At 39.1% G+C, this 22,695-nt stretch overlaps 1 protein-coding gene across 8 annotated transcripts in view; it reads right to left on the bottom strand.

Annotated features, from left to right (window-relative positions):
• Positions 1-22,695, bottom strand: part of tjp2a (tight junction protein 2a (zona occludens 2)) — a 60,385-nt gene that overhangs the window by 8,548 nt on the left and 29,142 nt on the right. For 6 of the 8 annotated variants that reach the window (XM_086095872.1, XM_086095874.1, XM_086095866.1 and 3 more), the window contains 12 exons: positions 16,891-16,944; positions 9,452-9,576; positions 8,254-8,356; positions 6,610-7,384; positions 6,429-6,532; positions 3,418-3,571; positions 2,297-2,408; positions 1,381-1,511; positions 1,208-1,286; positions 938-1,088; positions 548-656; positions 59-278 (listed from right to left, as the gene is read on the bottom strand). In XM_086095872.1, coding sequence (XP_085951998.1) covers positions 59-278; positions 548-656; positions 938-1,088; positions 1,208-1,286; positions 1,381-1,511; positions 2,297-2,408; positions 3,418-3,571; positions 6,429-6,532; positions 6,610-7,384; positions 8,254-8,356; positions 9,452-9,576; positions 16,891-16,944 — 2,117 coding nt within the window. Of the gene's footprint in view, positions 1-58; positions 279-547; positions 657-937; positions 1,089-1,207; positions 1,287-1,380; positions 1,512-2,296; positions 2,409-3,417; positions 3,572-6,428; positions 6,533-6,609; positions 7,385-8,253; positions 8,357-9,451; positions 9,577-16,890; positions 16,945-17,476; positions 17,690-21,680; positions 21,939-22,695 lie in introns of those variants that run through there. The other 2 variants (XM_086095871.1, XM_086095870.1) reach the window with 2 other exon arrangements.

The raw sequence follows: 22,695 nt of genomic DNA, 5'->3' as shown, positions 1-22,695 counted from the left end.
TGCTGCAAAAGGAATAACAGATTACAATTTTTGCCTGCTTCCACAAGACTATACAGACCTGCTTTTATTAGGAATGATGCCCTTCTCCAGCAACTGGTTTTCTTTGTTTGTACGGACTGCTAGCCAGTTGCCCAGCTTGCCGTCATAGAGTGTGTCAGTAACTTTGAAAATCTCTCCTCGGGTGAAAGGAAGGCTCTGAGGAGCCTCTTTCTCGTACTCAAAGTGGGTCCTGATAAAGAAGGAGTCGCCTCTGCCAGATGCTAAAATGTCTTTGTAAACTGAAAAACAAAGAGAGAGATGGATGTCATTGTGGGCTTATTTATGGATGACAATTCACAAACTAAACTGCTGTGAAATAAATTGTGGTTCTAAACATTTCACATACCAGCAGGTTCAATTCTCTGAACTGCTTTCACCAATAATTATTTGATATATTTTTCATTGCACTGTACTCAGTTATTGTGTAAAATTATTACTTGTATATAAGAGCTGACAATTGTTAGCTAACACTTCAGAGACATTGGACACACAAATACACATATAATACCTTCTGGCTTGCTCTGTGCGAGAATGGTCACATCTTCTCCTTTGGGAATTTCCAGGAGATAAAGGACTGCATCTTCACGGACCATGCCCCTAAAGTCCACATTGTTCACCTGTAACATAAATAGCAAGATCATAATACCAACTGCTGTTAACACACTGATTTATGATGAAATTCACTTATTATGAGCTTAATAGTAATGTTGCATTTTACCATTTCAACAATGAATTGTGATTTTGGTTCCTACATATTAATAATGCTATGCTTGATTAAAAAAAAAAAAATATATATATATATATATATATATATTTACCATATATTAAAAAAGCCAGAGTATTTGCCTCTTGAGACATATTGTCATGTTTAGAATTGAGAAAAAACAGCAAATCTCACCTTCACAAGCTGATCGCCAATACGAAGACCTTCCTGTTCAGCTGCACTATCTTCCTGAACTCCCGCAATAAAGATGCCAACATCATTCCCTCCAGCAAGCCTCATACCAACACTGTCACCTTTCTGAAAATGGACCATCAGTGTGTTCGGTCTGGAAGATGCCAACAAGAAATCATCAATTTACTATCATACAGAACTCTTACCAGATGAAATGTGACCTTTATAAACGTTAGTCACCAAAATATCAAGAATATCTGATATACTACTGACCCGTACACTTCCTGGTCTTCTTTGTTTGGCTTTAGTGGTACTTTAGGAGGAGCGTGAACTTTTGGGCCAACTGCGATTGCTTGCAGAGCAGGAGCAAAATAATAGAACGTAAATACTTCTCATTAACTTAATGTTTTGAAAATTGGAAAGTAAGAAATAAAAAAAATGTTTACTTGGTGGCGTTTGTGGTCGCGACTCCGCCCTCTCAGGAGGCACTGGGGGTGTGTCTTCCACAGCTCGCTCAAGACCTTTGAATGGGGTTGGCATACCACCCATCTTAGCCAGCCGATTGGATGGCTCCTCTCTAGTAACAAACGGAAATTCTAATTATTGGCCATCCTGGTTTACAGGTGAAAGACAGTCAGCATTTAACATTTGCAGTCATTGAAATAGGGGCACATTTGTCTCTAAAAATGAATTAATGTAATTCTACACAATCTTAATTTTGCGCTCTATTTAGAAGGTCTCTAATACCAATTCAGACATCCTCACGAAGCTTATTTTCTCTTGACACTCATTACAAATCTTTTTAAATCAGTGTTCTCAGGTCTTAACCTGAGTTCGATCAAACCCCTGGGGTTTGGTGAGTCAGGTTGTTTTAAAGAGCTTTGTGAATATAGAGTTGAGTGATAGGAGTCAATGTCCTAAATCCATGATTTGCAAATGCAATTTGAGCAAGTCTAGTCCAGCAAAACTAGCTATCTAGCAAAAATAAATAAATAGTGAATAGAAGAACACTTTCTGAATTAAAGGTGAAAAGAACCAGATTCTACCAAAAGGCTACCTTCCCTGTTCATTTTGTTCACCAGTAAATCCTATAGGCTACCTATGTCTTGAATCGGACTTTAAAATAAATAAATAATAATCATCAAGGGTTCAATGAATGTGCATAAGAAATTGGTGGGGTTCGGTACCTCCAACATAGTTAAGAAGCACTGTTTTAAACGTATTCAGTAAATGATTCTTAGTATATTGGCCAAAGCCAGACATTTTTTTGCAGTGGTCTCATGTAAATGTTTGCCTTTACTGTAGTCTCTAATTCCTGAACCTTTAAAAGAGCCCTAAAGCTCAGACAGTGACATTCTGAACCTTGGCTTCTCTCGGAGCCGCTCATTGGAGGAGTGTGAAGATAGGTCTGAATGATGGCCTCGTCTTTCATCTTGTGGAGAGTAGGAACGATAAGACTCGATCTCAGAAATATCTGCAAAACACAGACATACACAACTTGACAACTCTAGTGTGAATTGGATGTTGAGAGCCTTAAGTCTGCCAACATAATTATTTTGTGTTGTCTTCATGTTTTGATGACAGTAGACTTAGAAAAATCCCCTTTGTATTTCTTATATGATGTAACTTATCCCACAGGGTCATGGAAAACAAGAATAAAACACTGTATACCGGTTCAAGTTTACCAACTACATGAATTATAAAGGCATCATCATAAAAAATGTTATTAAAAATGCACAATCAAACATCTGATTGCATTTCAGAGGTTAACAGAGGTGTGGCAATACTATTAGTGGATGCACTTAAAGTGATTAGAGGTTTTAGAATATACGTACACACACCTACATGCCACTACACGCCACACCCACACAAACCCCTATTGATTTTCAAAGCAATGAGCCACATGGATGGTGTGAACCATCACATGATGAAATTCTGTCATATCCAATAGCAGGATTATAGTGGTGGATTAGTTCACCCTGCCAAAGGCGGGTGAGAACCTTCACAAACACACACGCAGTCCCAAAAACAGACAAAGTGGGTCACAGGTCCTCTGGATATTCCACCCTCCCTGCAGATGTTTGGTGAACAAAAACAACCATTCACACCACTTATCTAGGTTGGATTGGACCAATCACAGCACAATTTTAGGTCACGTGACATTTCAACTAGATATAAAAGAGAATTCTCTTGAAGGTGGCAATAGAATGAGAATTGCTTGCCGCCTTTGGTTAGCTCATAGTGTGACGTTCTGCTTTGTGACAACAGAATGTAAAGAATACTATAAACTGATATCAAATTAAAACTTTTATTCAATAATGGAAACACAGGATTAAGGGACAAATACAAAACATCAACATGTGCAACATTTCCACATTTGATTCTTACGCAGTCATTATGTTGGGGGAATACAGGACGACGACTGCCACGTTTGTTCTACACCGGATAGGACCTGCTGCTTTTCAGTTTCAAGTATCTCTCACCATCAAGCTCTGAGTCGCTGTCGACCATCGGGGGGACTCGGATCAGCACTTGCTGCCTGTCTCTCTGGACCACCAGCTGCAGTTTCCCGCGAGACTTCTCAATCAGCTTCCCTGCGTCGCTGAGAGACAGGTTTTCAGTCGCTGTTCCATTGATCTGACATTGGAGAGATGAGATGCATAGAGAGTTACTACAAACAACAAATCCAATGAAGTTGGGACGCTATGTAAAACATAAAAAAAAAAAGACATAATATAATGATATTGAAATACTTTTCAAGGTATATTCAACTGAATACACTTCAAAGACAAGTAATTCAATATTCTAACTGATAAATAAATTTCAAGGATTCACAATTTGACGCCTGCAACATGCTCCCTAAAAAAAATTGTGGCTGGGGCAAAATTCTTTGTAATTTATATCACATCACCTTTCCTTTGAACAACACTCAAACATTTAGGAATTTAGGGCACCAATTGTTTCGATGTTTAGGTGGAATTCTTTCCCATTTTCACCAAATGTACAACTTCAGTTGCTCAACAGTCCGGGGGTTTCCGTTGTCACATTTTGCTCCTCATCATGTGCCACACATTTTCAAATGATGACAGGTCAGGACTGCTGGCAGGCCATTCCAGTACTGGCACTCTTTCACTATGAAACCACACACTTATAACAGGTGCACAATGTGGGTTGGCCTATCATTAATTTTTAACAATACAACTTACTATTAACAATACTGTTTATCGATCTGGTACTTTATATACTACATAATGAACACGAATTTACAATAAAATGACAGTTAAACTGTTAAACATTATAAAACAATTATTTGTGTCCAAGAAAACTGGTGTAGAACATTGAGCTGTATCCAGTTGGTCTGCAAAAAAGCACTTTTGTGTGATGAGATGCACAATTTCTAAAAGTTGTTAAGCTTTTTTTGTTTCTCCTCCTAATGTTTAATGATTGATTGCACTTGTGGCATCATCACCATCATGTATACGTACCCACAATTTTGACCGTTTCAATCTCTTTGCCATTATTGTTAACCACAAGGAGCTACGACATTGCGGTCAGCGGTGGTGGCTTATGCTACGTGAGTGTACACTAAAACCTCACTCCTCGGAGCCATTAAAGCCGCTGACTTGGTGGCCCAGGCTCCCAATCAGGTGACACAGTGGCAGCACAGCTTCGAAGCCCGAGTAGGCTGGGCTCGGATGGAATGGGAGTCACCACCAATATCAAACCCAAAAATTCCCATTTTTTAACTAGTATCTATATCAAATGTATGAACTTGAATTTATAACTTTGCGATTTTCTATTTTCGCTAGAGCTTTATTTTTGTAAATAAATTGAGCTCTGAACTGAGCTCCCACTGATGCGCTTAACCTGCTGTGTAGACAGACAAACGCAGAGCAATTTGGTAACCCGTCTTATATTAGCAGCAAGTGCAGTGTGTTTACACAGTGCCTCTTGTTGACACACTTGGTATAGAAAATACTACACAAATGCTAATGTTAGCTGGTTATTTGCATTTGAGCAACCCCACCGTGTAGTTGTTAGATGCGTCAGTGTTGGCAATCGATGCATTTTATAGTTTTACTCACTCGATCGGGTAGATGCCACTGACTTCCGACTTCCCTAAGTCACACACCTACGCTGTTTCAGGTTACTTTTGCGACATAACTATAGCCGGCTTTTTCACAATACTCGCACTTCCACCATTGTGCCCCTCATTTGTGTGTTCCTGTTGATGGGTGCGAGTGTGTGTGTCTGAGACGCACTCGGGAGCAATTGAGACACCCTACACACTCGCACCCATTAACAGGAACACACAATTGAGGGGCACAAGGGTGGAAGTGCGAGTATTGGAAAACAGCCTATTATGTCGCAAAAGTAACCGGAAACAGCATTGGTGTGTGACTTACAGAGGTCAGAAGTCCCGCCTCCTCTGTGGCATATACCCCATTATGACATTTAAATTCAGCGAACTGTAGGCTGAGTGGGAAGGAGCACCAAAGTAGTGAAATACGGCACTCACCACACAGAGACTCAATGACATACTGTATATACACAACATATATTTTGGGGGAGAAACAATTTTGTAAATCAATTACTTCATTTAAAGAGAAACTTTCTAATTTTGTGGAGCTTTTTTTGTAGGTTAATTCCAGTGAAGTCAAGCTAGGGTTTTATTAAACAATAAAAATAATAAACAATTTTATTTTTTTAATAGACTCAACAATGTTTCTTAAACTCACATTGTGTATAGCAGTTAACTATTTTCTTGTCTAGAAGTAAAGCTAAATGAAAAACTAACAAAAACAACTGCTTAAATTAAGGTCATATTCTATCCATCCATTATCTGAACCGCTTATCCTCACAAGGGTTGCAGTGTAATGTCATTTTATAAAACTGAATTAATTACAATTTATTATCAAGTATTCCTTTATTGAATTGGTCTATGTACAGATACAAAAAAAATGAATGTGCAAAAAACCTGAACTATTTTGAATATTAATTTAATTTAAAGGTGAATTGTGGAACTTGTCACTTTTTTTACTCGCGAATGCCACCTCTGGCCTAAAGCGTAACTACATTCTATGTGTCAAGCTCGTGCAAGGTACCAATCCACCCCCAAGAAACTGTCCCCCAAGACTTCACACTGAAGGGAAGATACAAGCTGATAGGCACTGTTTAAAAAACAAAACAAAACAAAAACAGTTTTTTTTTACTCATCTGAAAATTGGTGGAGCATGCAGGATGTAGAAAAATCTTTAACATTAAAATTGCAACTTTATGCTTTTCATTTTTTTCTGCTAAACTGATTCACAGCAAAACAATACCGAATCACTTCAGAACACAGCAAAATACAAATTTAAAAACATATAATAAAAGGGGGGTGGACGGGGGGCTGAGAACAGCATCTGGATCATTTTTGTGTAGTTAAGATGGGCAATGAGCATCTGAACCCGAGTGCCTTCACAAATTTGACACTGGAGAAATGCTTTGGCACCTTCAGAATTATGTCTCCTTCTTGTAGGTTCCCATCTCTGCTGGCAAGCCCTGTGCTGGTCATCTCTTTGATAAAAAGCTGACTGCCCAGTCGAAGGCCATACTCTGGAACACAAAATAACAAGCATCTCTGTTGATATGTATAAGCCTTGTATATAATATATGGTATCTTTGTGTCTTACCTTCGTTAGGCCGATTTTTCAGCAGTAGAACATTCAGAGGTTTCTCCAGTGGCTCCAATTCTCGAGCAGGACGTGGCATAGGGATGGGCATGGCCGCAGGTGACGGTGAACGCTCTAGCCGGTCTCTGCTACCACCCCTTTTAAGAGGCTCATCATATTTCTTCGGGTCACTGGGAATTCGTTCCCGTCCTCGCTCAAAACTGTGGTTACGTCCATGGTTGCGTCCCGGGCTATGACTGTCCCGTCTGTAGCGCCGTTCGGGGCTGTCTGTGCGGTCTAGCGCACGGTCACTACGAGAGCGTCGGTCTGGACTATAGTCACGGTCAAGGGTTCGCTCACTGCGGTAGCGCCGATCAGGACTGTGGTCTCGGTCTAACGTGCGCTCGCTACGGTATCTTCTGTCTGGGCTATAGTCACGGTTTATTGCGTGATCGCTCCTGTGGTGACGATCAGGGCTACGTTCTCTGTCCAAGGCGCGACCTCTGCTACCATCTCTCCTGTATGGCTGGTCGGGGCTCCGGTCTCTCTCTGCACTCCTGCCCCGTTCTCGTCGGTCATAGTTTCTGTCATAATCACGTTCACGGGTTTGGTAGCCAGAATCCATGTAACCGCCTTGTTCCCTCTCCAGGCTGTGGTCCTGCCGGTTACTGTACATACTGCGACGGTCCTGGTCGTAGTTGTAATCTTCAGTGTAATCATTGTTGAAAACTCGATCATCAGGTGAACCAGGACGATTCAGGACATTTACAGGAACCTTTCTTGGTCTCTTGACGGTCTGTTAGTTCACACAAAAGGTTCCAGAGTAAAACATTTTACTTCTTAAATTGAAATCCAAACATGATGTTTGAAAATGTCATAATCACAAGATAAATACATCAGGAAGTGGAATGTATGTCTAGAATGGCAAATGATGGTCTTCCAATTTCCAGATGCTTGGTATTACGGTTTCAAAATTGTATTTAATCACGTTAAGCATCTCAGAGCAGTAGGCTTTCAGTGTAGTTGCAGCAAAGGCACTGTTAGGCAATGATCTTCAAAAAAAGATGTGTGGGCATGTTATTATCTTACAAAAAGAGTGGAGATGAAAACTTGAATAAATAAATCAGGAAGTATTGAGGTTTAAGTCATTCTCCAGGTACTGTGCCGAACAAAAGCACAATTCTTGCTCTAAGATGCTTAGGAATTTGTCCAAAAATAAATTGAAGCTATTTATTCCTCAATAGCAGTGAGGCAGGTACCTGACAAGTCTGCCACATAACGATGCCTGAAACTGAGCAGCTCCTTTTTCTGCCTTTTGACTTTAATCGGCTATTGTATACAATTGACAAACCTCACAGATGTCAACTTAAACCAGGCCACAGATTCATTTCGACATTGTAAGAAATGCAAAAAATGGATTTTGATTACATGGTACCTTAAAGAGCAAGAATACAAATTTGAGGGGGGAAATTGGGACTACAGCCCTATTATTTTATTTTATTTTAAACATCAAGTTGTGCCTCATTTAGTTGGCATGATTTTATGATTAGGTTTTGTTTGTGTCCACAATGAAAAAAGTTAATCAAAAATATTTACAATTATACATATTAATGAAGATATTCAATATAAAAGTGATATATTCAATGAATCAAACCCTTAACTTACTATTTTTGCAACTTTTCCACACTTTCTGAGGGTTTGAACGGCGAAGGAATGATTGACTCCATCCATGGGAATGGCGTTCACCTGCACCACTCTGTCATTCTCACTAAACATAACAGATATGAAACATATGAGTGAAACACTTAGTCATGCAATATACTAATTTATGTACAACACAATAAGTAGTGCAAAATAAGTTAATATAAATAACAAGAATGATAGCCAGAGAAGCAGAGTTCGGTTACATCAGCTGCTATTCAAACAAATGACTCATCAATTATAGTCACAACGGAGGAATCACAATTTCCTGCTGTGAACCATCTGATTTTTGCCTCTGAGTGAGGAAGTGCGACAGCCTTATAGATCGTTTTGGTGACAATCGATAATGCCCTTGATTGATGACACAGAACACAGTTGGATTCCAGGGGGTAGGCATCTATAAACAAAAGTGCTAATCCTCTGTAGTACCTGTGCCATCTCGTTTGTAATGTGATACAATTGTTACTTCGGTAATCTTCTAGTGAGTGAATAAATGAGCTGTTGGATGACTGATTAATCCAGACACGATTTCCCTGTGCAGAAAGTGTGGGTGCCTCATGGCTGACAACCTTTCAAAGTCTGGAATTACACTGCAGGCCTAAATGCCTGATTCCAATGTACGCAATATAATTTAGATTTATAGCAGGCATTTAAATGCATTTTATAATTTAGATTTACAGCAGGTGTTGTAATGCATTTTAGGTGTTGACCAGACGCGGTTATGTATACATCACTGATGAGCAAATATTGATGTCAGATTCGCATTGACGGGATACACTGTATGTGATTCAAACTTTACACTCCCACTATTCGCAGGGGATGGAGACCAGGCACGACTGTGAATAGCAAAAATATGCCAATACAGTAATTGACAGCTATTGTAAATGCCACGAAAAAGACTACAATTGAAATTTTAAAAAAAAAGAGAATAAGCAGGTGATTGCCCCCCCCCCCCCTCCACCAAAAAAAAAACCACATTAATAAGTGGGGGGTTTCGCAATTAAGCAGGGTATAGGTTTAAAAAAATGCCACTTGAAAAATACCAAAAATGCATGATAGAAAAAACTTGAATACAAATAGAAGAGTATTATGGGCATTTGGAATTGGATAATGACAACTAATAGTCTAACAAGTTCTTAAGGAATGAAATAGCAATACACACAACAACAAGCCATCGCCTGGTCCTCCCTGCAGAACATCAGACACCACAATGGACGTCTCGCCACTGTCCTCATTGGGGTTGTCTCGCCCTCCTGATACAGCAATGCCAAAACCCATCTTTGGATCCTGAGAAACAAGAAAATTAAACATGATAATCCAGCATAGGTCGGATCTATTCTATTTGCGTGCACGTTTGTGTGCGTGTGTGTAAATCAGTGTGAGCGAAAAAGCAGTTCAGTAATCCTAGTGGTGTGTGTCAGCTCCCACTGTATTATCGTGGCTCTATGACATTGTGATAGCATTTAAAAAGGATTTTTGGCCGTTTAATTACATTCGTGAGCACTGCAGTCACATAGGCAGTTCAGAGCTGTTGGGTTCATTGAAATTGTGCTCTGTGCATCTGTAATTAAAAGCCTTGCTAATATGAAGATTCATCATGTTACCACGTGTGAAAGGACAAGTACAGCTTATGCAAAAGGTGACCAAACCAAACAGTAAAGACCTTTCGCTGTGTTGCGGCTTTCACACAATCTACCTGCCGCTGTTCCAGATTGCGCAGATGAGATTAGTTCAGAGATTTGACCAACCCTTTCGCTTTATCCCTTCCATCTGTACATAAAAAACCCTCTATTCATTCAATTCCCTCTATCTTGAGCAGATGGCCAATGCTGATAGTGGAAGGGTGAAGTGAACAGACAGACAAAATGAAGAAGGCTTCTTTTCGCTGATAGAGTACACTACATTTAAATATTAGAAAGATTGTTTGTTGTGTTGCAGGACATTGGATTGAGAAGTGTATGTGTGTGATCTGTGTGGGTGTGCTATAATCTGTGTAATGTACTGATCCTTAGGGTACAAACCAAAGGCGGTTTTACAGGGTGGCAAGGGGTGACCTCTACCAAATGCCTTGCGACTCCATTTGCCACTCCTACTGTTGCCAATAAAGTTACCAATACTAAATTCACAATGTTATTATAAATGTACCTGATATTGGCTCTGTAGTGTGGATAAAAAGCTTAAATCACAAGTTTAGAATTCATGTGCCTTGGCTCAATAAAGGTTGGGAAACACTCTAAGCTACAGCGTCAGGTAACCCAAGGCTGAACTGTGGTTTTGTCCTGTCACTTGTTGAGCAAAGAGAGTGCTTTTTGTTTTATATAATGAAACCAAATTATACACTGTAAGACATCAAGAGGGTTCAGCATTGGAAATAAAATAACAAGAGGTGCATCACTAGATATTTTTGTTAAATGTTTTGCTAGCCACCATAATTAACCACTGCCTTAAATTGGCTTAAAGATTAGTGTGAAAATATCAATACAGACATTCAGGACAATTAAATTTTAATCGATTTTAATCTAATAAACCCAACAAACATTTATCCAAAGGTTTCATTTATCCAAAAATAATTCATTTGCAAAATGTTAAGACAACAATAATGTATACTGATTCTAAATTAGTTTTAACAAACTTAACATTCATAGTTTTTTTCTGAAATGCCACAATTAAGAAGTTGTTAGCTATTGTAAACATGTCTTGTAAAGCACCCATCCAGCATTCTGACACTTGTGCAAAATTACAGCGTACAAAAATATTTGAATGTAACGCAACCTAAGAACAACAGCTTTTAATAATCCAAAAGACAAAATTCTATTTCACGATTTAGCAAATTTTCAACGATTCGATTTTTAAAATGTCGATGTATCGAATTAATTTGATTTATTGCCCAGCCCTAATTGAAGCCAAAGCAGCGTAATTAAAGTTCTATATCAGCTGCAATTTTTTTTTTAAAGGACCTTTTACTTCAAACCATCGGTGAGAATTTCTGAACTGTATTTACTGATTCACTCGGATGCCTGATAATTAGTTATGAGGGTGTTTTTCCCCAATGATTTGAAATATGAATTTAAGCAAGAAATTTAAAATGTTCAAAGCTGACTTGTATGAAGTAACTCTGACATTGGAGTAGAGTACATTAAGTGATTTGTCTTAATGATTGGCTCAGTTGTAGTCTCCCAACCCAGAGGTTGTGGGTTTGATCCCTGGCTCTTGTTACCATGTCGAAGTGTTTCTTGTGCAAGATAATGAACATCCAGTTGCTCCTGATGCTGCACAATCAGTAGGTGAATGTAAAGTCAGTGTGAATCACTTTGAGTTTGAGCTTTGTGATTACAACAATAAATGCTTGCAAGTTTGCAATATTGCAAATATCTTTAAAAGGTGGATTTCCCTCAAAAATAAAGGCTGTATGCATACAAATGAAATCCGTCTCAATCAATGCCTCTGGCTTCACACACACAAAAACAAGAAGAGCCAATCAATACTCCGGAGATAAGACATGGCTGCATGCATAACAACTTGTTTTGCAGCTCGTCGAGTAGACCATCACTGAAAAATACACAGTATGCATTAATATAGCACTAAGAAAGACTTCAATCCCCATTCTTACCATTTACTTTTGCTATCGTTTAACAGGATTAACATGTTTGCACCTCTCTTGCATGGGTTGATTTGGATGTTTCCCCAAAGAGACTTACTTAACACACGGTAGAAGAGAATCAAAGTAGGTGTAGTGAGCAGAGTGTGACAGATGGCTGTGGAGGGGTTGAGAGCTGGAGGACAAATGCCTGGAGTAAGGGATTTTTTTTTTCAACCCACTAAATCAGCTTTTCTGGCTACAATGAACTGTAGCACAAGACAATGGGCTCATCGTGATGATTAACTAACCTCAACTGGTTTGCTCTGCTCTCACAGTACACGTTTAACAATAAATGACAATTTGACCTTGTGGCAAGTTAATTGCTTGTTGGATAAATGTCAAACATCAAAAACAGTGCTTACATTGCCCTTACAATATTACAATACATATCGTAATGTGAGACGATACATATCATAATGTGAGATAAACGTCTATTTTTATAACTATCATTTGTTGATATTGTTGCGTGTGGGGTATTGGGGTGTGCCTGTTGCTACACTAAAGCAACACAATTTTATTCATAGCCTTAAGACAACTTGAAACGGCCGAAACAAAGTGCTGTGCATAAACATCTAACAAAACAAAATTAGGGCCGCAGCAATCAAATATTTTTGGAATTGGGTATTCTATTCTATTACTTTGCATTATTAATCACAACAACATTTGCATGTGAGGTGTAGGTATTATTTACTTGTCCACTTAAGGATCACCGGTCTCATGTTTCACTGTAGTACTGTCACTTTTAGCAGTGCCGTGCTGTCAGGACCGTCATCAAAAGCACGGACCTGCATTTAAAACTTATAAACTGTATAAATTTAAAGTCTTTTGACCTTCATTTAATAGCGTGTGTCTTGGCTGCGCAGCCTACAGTCGTTTGTGGGTTATTATTATTATTATTTTCAGAGGTGGGCATTCCGTCAACATTGACGGAAGGTCTGTCAAACCATCAATGATAGACGTCCATTTTGTTGACGATGCACAATTGACAAGAAACTTAGAAAAATTGACTAAGCGTTGCCGGAAGTGGGTTTTTGTTAATCAATAACCGAGTCAGTACTAACGAATCATTTTGCGACAAATGCAACTTTTTAAAGAATAGTATAGAATATTTCCACTTCTTTAATGGGACTAAGCCACACTTTTTCTCCATCAGTAAACAATATACCGTTACCAGAGTTGTGGTACCAAATTACCAGTTTTGTGTGTTATGAACCGGCATTGTAGAAGTAAGGAGGCTCGGCAGCGGAGATTGGTTAGCATTTAGCTTAAGCCATCCTGGCAGCCTTTGTTACGTTACCTCTGCTTGCCTACGGTGCATAATCATCCAGGATGTGTCAAGTGCGGTTAAATTTGTACTGTAATCCAAAATTGATTAAATCAACATGATTATAAAACACAGCAGCTTTTTTCCTTCTTTTTTTTTTTACCCCGTTGTGTCTAACAATTAAAAAATAAAGGAGCCGGACTTCGCTCTATTGTGGTGTAGGAATTCACAGTAGGCAACGGGGCAAATCACTGACATAACAAAACGTATCACTCCGCGCGTCTACTGTAATCTTTGTAGATGATTGGGCATTTTGTCCATATTGACGGAAGGTCCGTCAGTTTTTTTCCTGTACTGCAACGGAATACAGTTAAATTTTTTGTATTCTAATTACATAACGCCGGTACATGAATTCCGTTACTCCCCAAACCTGCGCCGCTCTCCTCTATGACACAGCGCTTCCCCGTCCTCCACACATGTATGTGGAATCGATGCAAAGCTCCGCTTCTCCGCTCTCAGAAACCATAGGAATGGCGTTGCTAGCACAAATAGTTCTGGAGTTACAATACTTTGAAGTGACTCCTCTTTATGACGAGGGACTTCCCTCTCCTCCACACGTGACAATCTGCTAGCTACTGTAATGTATGTGGTATCCACGCAAAGCGCCACTTCTCTGCTGTAGAAGCCTTTGAAAAAAAAAAAGAAAAAAAGAGAGAGAGCAATGATGATGACATGTCGAATCGGTAAGATTACCGAATGAACAATACTGAGCTCTCTCTCTCTCTCTCAAAAAAAAGAAGCCATTGAAATTACGTTGCTAGTGCTAACGGTTCAGGAGTTATAATGATTAGAAAAACAAGTGTGTCTTCCTGTCGCCGCCGACATCTTTGGATTTGGAGGGTTAAACACAGGGCCTGGCCTGGTGAATGACGTGGATGTCGGTGAATGAGTGTAGAGCTGGCTGGCCGTTAACTGGCTAAACCGTTAGTCAGTCTGCGTTGAGTCACTCTGCGTGAGTTGTGGCCTTCGGCAACTTGTGTAGAGAAGGTGTATTTAACACAATTGTTTTTTTACGGTTTGCTCAATTAAGTGATTTAAAGTAAACTGACAACTGTTTCTATTCTTGGCCACTTGCGGGAGCATTTGAATATAGCATTCGTAGGCTATATTAAATTAGCTAACTTTGATAGGTTACCTTGTGCTGGCTATCATAAATGTATAGTTATGGTACAAATTGTAGTTAATCACCCTAAATGTGAAATTATTCCAAACATTTGCACATTCTTTTGTCTTTTACAAACTCTTTCCTGCTGGCTTGCCACCACCACATCAACTCATGATGCGGGTGACTGCAGTAATATTATTCCATGTGGAAAAATTATCCCTGCCCAGCTTTGGGGCAAATGTGAACAAGAAATTGAAGAAAATAAGATGGTCTCATAATTTTTTCCAAGGCTGTATATCCTAATCTGGATATCAATTTATCTAAATTTGGATATAACATTTTGCCCATATCACATAGCACTATTATTTTCTGTCTTTTATGAAACACACAAAGTATTTCTCAATAGGTGTAAAAGAAAGAAAAGGAAAACAAAAAAACAGTCACTTGGGTCTTTGGTTCTGCTGAATATTTACACAAAAATCCCAAGGGACACATGGTCATGAGTCAGACGCTCACTGCTGGTCTAAAAATAGCATGTTTGCAGTGTATAATTTGTCATTTAAACAGCACAGTCCCATCTTAAATCATGAACTAACTATACCACTTGAAATATAATACACACACACACTATTTCAAATTTGAGGAACAACAAGTAAATGCATTGCTGAATGCATATTATAGAAAAATGAAAACTGGAAGTGTATTAACTATTTGTTAATAAAAAGCCGCAAACACCTTGATGTTTGTGTGGTATTGACACAGATGTTGAAACATCAAATGTCGCTTAGTATGCATTCTACCCCCCCCCCCCCCCATAGTAATAGAAATGAAAGAAAAAGAAAAAAGAAAAATCACTTCACACGAACAAGTGTTGTTGATGTGTGTTTTTTTTAAAAAGAAACTAAACACCAGCTTTGCAGTATCGGCCAATGCCGATACCATACCGATACCCAAGTTGTTGTTTTTTCTCAAAATGAAAAAGCTGTCCTGCCATTGGTTCAGAGCAATCAAGGGCCAATAGGATATCTTAGCTCGACATGTAGTGAACATGTCACACATCAGTGAATGTCGTGCATAAGCAAGGCACACGATGCTGCATCCGAAGTCTTATATTAGCGTCAGAATAAATGATATTGGCATGTTACTTGTTAGTACTCACCGATACTACTGCCAGTATCGGTATCGGAACAAAACTACTGCTAATATGATTGAGATCGCACATTAAAAGCACAGAATTAAGTTAAAAAAAAATTGTGAATGCTGACGAAATAATGATAATGTTACTAGTGTATGTGTATACTTCTACAGTGGAACCTTGCCTCTCACAAATACCCATGTTTATGGACAATTTTTGGGACAAATATTGCTTTGACAGCATCCACGCGGAATGCTCAGCTGTGCTTACTCCGTGCGTCACATATTTCGGATATACAGTATTATTTTTTTGCTGTAAATTAGCCTTTACTATGGCTTCCAAGAAACTGAAAAGTGCAAGTGATTTTGGAAGAAAGTGCTGAAGTGGTGTCCGGTGAGCTCTTGCTGGCCATGTGCCGCCACATATTGTTTTTATTGATTTTTTTTTTATTCTGAAAATGTAAAATTAAACGCTCTTATTTACAGTACAAGACGGACAAAGAGTATTATTGTTCCTTTGACAGCAGAAATGAAGCGTGCCAATCATTCACTGCTGGTGCACTTAATGGAGCGGCTTAGTACGGTGAAGCGATTTTTCGAACATCACCATTGCGAGAGACAGCACTCCCCGCTGAAGCTGTCATGACTGACGGGAGGCTACCGGATCGCCGTGTTCACCACCGCATTGGTCGAGTGCCCCTCCTCATCTGCTCTTTGCTGGGTATCTCAAAAGTGACTTGGTTCTAGGGGTGGAAGGGACTCATTCGTTCATTTCCATTCATTTTAATAGCAAATTTTGGTTGGTTAACATTTTGGTTCACAAACCAAGTTGTTTCTGAGGAACATAGGATCCACTGTAATTTTAATATTATATGACTACTTGTAATTTTGTTTAACATTATTTATAATTGAAACATACAACATATCTACACAAGTAGCAGTTAATGAAAATGTACTGCTCTATATAAAAATACATTAAACACAATTCAGTTAAACATGTTAGCACGACCCTCAAAATATCCTATAGTTTGTGATGTGGCCCCCCAAGTAAAAACTAATTGTCCACCCTTGCTTAAAACTGTCAGGGAGCATTTATGGTTGTTTGTTTGTATGTGTCAATGCGTTTGGCTGGCACCAGTCCAAGGTGGACCCAGCCTCTCACTCGAACTCAGTTGAGATACCCGCAACCCTAATGTGGACAAGCAGTAGAGAAAATGGATGCAGCCCAATTAGAAGAAATGTCTGTTCCATCTGTAGGCAGGGTGCACACATTTGTTTGTTGGTTAACTGCAGCATGCCCAGTTGTAAATGTTAGGCTCTCTGTAAATCCCAACATGCAGCAGCAGTCCGTGTCTAAATGTTAATAAAAAGAACAAGATGAAGTGAGGATAGACTCACCCTCTGCAGGGTCACTGTGTACTGCTCCCAGACCGTCTCCTCCATAACCGGGTTCTGCAAAGAGGAAGGCAAGATTACCATCAGTGATTTCATTTCACTGTACTGTTTAAAAATGAAATGTGTGATGTAATGACAAAGGCACATCATTAGTCTGTTCCGTTGTTACACAACCACAAGCTCTAAAACAATGAGTTGTCTGCAGAGCTGCATCAGGGCTGACTTTTAAATTGTGATATTACGGTATTCAAGACTATTTATTATCCGTCTAAGGATTTAGTTTTGTTCTTTTTCAGTCCATGACCAATTGACAAGAACAATGACAATCAATATGAAGATTAATTAATTATACATTAAATGTGAGAATTGAAACAAATTCAGCAACAGCAACAGTTTTTGCAAACCACTTCTAAGTTTGAACCTCAAAATCAATGATTTGATGTAAAAGCTGACACCATTCAATTAACCTTCTTAACTACACTACCATAAAACTTAACACTACATGAATTCACGTGTTTCCATAACCAAAAGACTAACAGAGCAATGCCGACAACTGATAAAAGTTAGCCATTTTACTCAAAACACTCACGAGTCCCTGCAGGATGCGTATGGTTTTGACCGCGTGGGCCCATTTCCTGTGCAGGCTGAGAACAGTCTTCATTTCTGGCACTTTCCTTCTCTTCCTATCGGTGTCTTTGCCTGATCACCGCCAGCGGTGCTCTGGCAAATTGATGTGCGCCACAGACTCCTCCTTGGCCACAGCTGCACAACCACCAGCTGCTCTCTCCCTGCATCTATCTGCCTGCCTGCCTGCCTTTGACGTAAGCGTGATTCTGCTGGCCTACATTCAGCACAAATCCCAGTGTTGGTAGGATGTGTAAACATTCAGACCAACCAACGCCTGTATGGTGGGTGGTGATTAACCTTCTGAGTGTGCATGAGCATCCCAACATTTGAATTTGATTTTATGCTACAGATAATAGAATATGTTTTAGAGCACCAAACAAACACATGAGAGAGTGACAGTTGAAGTTGGAAGCAAGAAATGTAGGTAGGGTTACAAAAAAAAATTAACCTACAAAGAAATTTGCTCAGTGACATTATAGGACTTGGCATTAACCCTCATGACCCACTTTTCTGATCATTTAGCCAAGAAGGGAACAAACAGTAGCAGGAAAACTGTGCAGACCATGTGAATGATAGAGATGAAACTTGATTCCATGTCGTGATATAGTTAGTCATCCGTCTCTATACGTTTTTGTCAAATCTGAAGTGTCGTTCATTGACTTGACTCATTTTATTTTAACTTTGCCTGTGATGTAGTTACTGCTACGATCAATCGATTTGTACCACATGATTACACCGATCACGACACAAACGTTTAAAGCAGGGGTGAAACGAGTTTGAGTAATTTAAATACCTCGGTTTAAAAAAAAAAATGCTTGGGGAATATTTTCTGGTTCGGGTACCTATATATTTGGTGTGCAACGTTAGGAAGACAAGACAAGCCAGCAGTGCAGCAAGAACTGTTCATGCTATGCATGATTGTAAGATGCCAATGTGGTCAAAAGCCAATTTCCAAATTAAATCTTCCCAAATACAGTAATACTCAGACATCAGTGCCAAGTTGGTATGCTTTTATTTTGAAGTTGTTCCTGGCTAGCGCGTGATGGCGGGTGATTTGACTTGTCTTCCCGACTGGAAGTTGGATAGTTGGATCTAGAGCTGAACAATATTTTGCTTTGGGATTAAAAAATCGGGATCTCAGCAATTTTGTGATCGGCTATGCTGATTTTTTATTTATTATTATTATTTTTTTTTAAGCGCTCTTATCCTCCAAGGCAAGCTGACCAATCAGCAGCATGCTATTGTGGACAGGTCACACTTATCGGCTCTGAGCTGGCTAAAAAAAAATGTATCGTGTCTACCCGTACTTCCGCAAGTCTTTCCCTTCGCAGCTGCTTGAGAATGCTAAATGCTAAGCTAGCTTGCTGCGCACCATGCAGCTCACTCCCCCAAGTAACTGATCCTCGGCTCCATGGCGTCAAATAAGCTGCCCTTCTAATTACTAGCGATTGTACCAAGGCGGACGAGATTCGCACAGCATGCAACCAATGTTCCCTCTAAACGGCACACTTGCACACTGCTCTCACACTTTCAGCATACAGCAAATGTATACAGCACATTAAAAAACAACAAAACTGAGCTATACTGGCATTTGCACTTTCACAACCTGCCTCATACAAAGATATTGAAAACTTTATTTGGCACATGTGGATGATGCAGCAGGATTAAAAATGTGTCAAAAATAGACAAAAAATGGTGAACGTGTGGGAGCATTTCAGACTGAAATGGGCACCATATCATCATGCAATCATTGTCACATGGACCATGGTCCGCTATTAGTTAATTGTAACTCATCAATACAGGGTTTCTTTTCAGTGATATTAATGTACCGAACTAATAACTCTCTTCTGATTATATGACTAAGGTCGATTTGTGGCTTGTTTATTACCATGCATGGTGTCAAGTACAGTACAATATATGCAATCTTGTAACGCCCGTACCACTTATTGATATTAAAAAAAATAAAAAATCACGGGAGAAATTGCCCAATGAGGTAGAATGCATCGACCTACCGTAAATTCAAAATCTGTGCATTTTGAAGCAGGCGCACTACTGTCTCAGAGAGACCAGGTATCCGTAGCAGAAAGATGGCAGCAAAACATGTCAGCCTGTAAGGCGTTATATAACTAGCGATTACTAGACCTACAATTATATATTTAAAAATGTACGTTGATGTGTAAGAACACACTTTTTACATATTAAAAAATTATACACACTGTTTCTTCAACACCTTTAAGATGTGCCTGACATATTTTGCTGTCTTGATTCAATTATTTTTCGCTTCTTCCAATTGTTTGCGTCTTCCTTTGTTGTTTGTTTGCTGTTAGTGTGTGCACCAAATGGGAAAAGCTGAAACATTGCAACTAATGTACTTTCACAGAAAAAAATATACCAGTATATTGTAAAATAAAATAAAAATCAGAAGTTTTATCTGCTAGGGGTTAGGGTTTGCCAACAGAAAAAAAAAAAAAAAAAAAGATCACTTTTGATTGTGGTGTTGTGAAATTGTAACCAAAAATTATTAACTTTAACTCATGACCTAACCTTTGTGAGATAAAGCTTGATATGAGTATGAGTAAATAATAGTGAACTGTTCTACATAAAATGGGAAAAATACACATTTGGGATTGTATAAAATGGATGCTAGACTAGTTTGAGCATGACACAGTGAAAACAAAGACAAGAAATAAAGAATAAATCAGGACATTTCCAAGTTCCAATGTTTTCATTTTAACACTACTTTGCACTTGTAGGCTATTGTTAAAACAATAGAGTGTGGAAGGAAACGCCACGCCTACAATACAATTGAAATGAATTTCATTCCGAAGCAGCTACGAAGAAACTACAAGATGAAGTTCAAATGAATAAGCAGCATGCAACCCAAAAGCTTTTGGCAAATGGTTCAATCAGACACACACATCTACTATGATGCGATACGATTGTGTTGGCTGCTAGCGGGCTGGCTTGCAGGATAAGCAGTAGTTTCCCGAGTTTAGACCATTATATAACACAACTATTTCCCCCAATGAGGGGGAAGTAGAGGGCAGAGTTAAAGTACAGGGTCACCCTTTTAAAGACAAAGAGTATTATAGAGGATCTTATTCTGCACGTATGGAAAACCACTTACAACAGAATATAAGATATTTGAACACCATCTATTCCAAACAATCTAGGTCTTAACCTCTGGTTGTGCAAAATGATTACAGAAATAGTACAGCATGGTAACAACACACATCTGAACAATGGATGACAATTTGAGAAAGTAACATTTCAATATTCACTCTAATGTAAATCTCAACACTTCATGAGAAGCTCTTGTCAGTCTAACCGATTACATTGCTTTCTCAAGTCCTGTGTGACACATTTTTGTAACAATTATATAAATTGTAGCAAATTCTTGCTAGAACTTAGAAGCATGTCGGAATTACCGGTACATGTAAATTCTTCTAACCCTCAAAAACAATACCATATATCTTGACGAATCAAAATGTAAATGGTTGTCCAGGGACCATTTTCAACGCATCCTGTTACATAAAGTCATCAGCATATTCAAGTGCAAGCAAGCACGGTTGATATGGCTTTGACCAAGACTCCTCACTCAGCATAATATCTTATCACAAAATGATTGTTCTTTCCTTTACAACCACAACAATGCATACAGAATAAATTGTGTAGAAAATATTGTCCGAGGCTGCCCCTTGCTGGTGACACTGCGTAGGGCAAGGAGGGATGCTAGTCGTGACATTAGTTGAAACAACTAAACCATCGCTTTTGGAAATGTGCAATGTAACCTTTAATTTGCGCTGGACTACAAATACTAGGAAGGATTACACAATTTGCATTAATGTATTTAACAGACCATCACATGCCGGCTGCTTAGGAGCTTATCAACGATTAAACAAAACCCAAATGTTAGACCATTAGCAGCAAGTTAGCACTGCTTAAAAATACCCGTAGTGGTGTACAGTAGACCACTCACTCACAATCGACTGTATATTAATGCAGTACACAGCAGGTGCAACAACGCCCAGTATGACTTTGCGTTTCCTTCCGATTACCTGCTGTATTACAACGCTACCGTGATACAATAGTAGTAGGCCTATCTGTAAACATGAATACATCAGTGCTTTAAAACGAACACCACCACGGGTAGACGTAGTACTTACACTGAAATATTGAGTAGCATATCTGCCCAGGGAGAGCAGACCCCCTCCGTTCACAGGCATCACGCACTTAGCAATGGCTCAAGATTCCCGAATCAGCAGGCTCCCACACAATTATACGCGTTCTAAAGCGAACGGATTTCAGTCGTGAAACCTGAAAATGCCCTTCCCAAATTACATTCTGGGATTAGAATAACTAAAAGAAAGAAAAAAGTTCGCAGTCGTGCAAAAAGTAGCACCCACCGAGTACGCTTGGTTCGGGACAGATTATACCAAATGGCGGAGAGCAAGGGGGGAGTAACAAAATACAAACTAAATGGTCCAGTGTGTCAACGAACTAATTGTAATGTTTTACATCGCTGCCCACCTGTAAATGCATATAGATTAAGATGATTGCCATAAATTATGAACACCGTATAATCTATGAAAGAGTGCGTAAGGTGCTGAAGACTACAATGTCGCCGGGATGGAGCAGTCCAAGATTCGCATTGATTTAAAGGTAACTTGCTGTGAGCCTTTCAGACAGGAAACACAAACAAGCAATAATATACAAACCCGAGGGCAGCCAATTACATAGTGTGTTCTACCTAGCTTTCGTAATAACAAATTTAATTGCTTTATTGTTGAATGATTACAATTTAATTAACATTACTGTAACAGCCTCGACAACTACTGTATGCTATTTTGCATCTTAGCTGCATTTGGATTTGATTCCCTTACTGTATAGTTGTGTATGTCACAAGAACATGAATGAGGAGACTCAGAACAACCCGGTTACACATCATGACAACAATATTTGGATGAAGTTAAGGTCATCCAAGCTTGGTCCAGGTCAGACAAACCCAGAAAAATAACAAAGAGCCATTGAATAAAAACACACAATGGTTTGTGTGGACCGGGTTAAATTTGTTGCATTGTATGCGTTTGTGTTTCATTATCTCAGTATTATCTTCAGCACAAGGTTAAGTACACACAAAACATAAAAAAAAAAAAACTCTCTCATAACAAATGTTATGTT

This window comes from Leptonotus elevatus, chromosome 15, assembly GCF_054856555.1.
Source record: "Leptonotus elevatus isolate MCC_2025b chromosome 15, RoL_Lele_1.0, whole genome shotgun sequence".
Taxonomy (NCBI): Eukaryota; Metazoa; Chordata; class Actinopteri; order Syngnathiformes; family Syngnathidae; genus Leptonotus; species Leptonotus elevatus.
The sequence above is the reverse complement of the archived record's forward strand: the minus strand, read 5'-3'. Positions and strand labels throughout refer to the sequence as shown.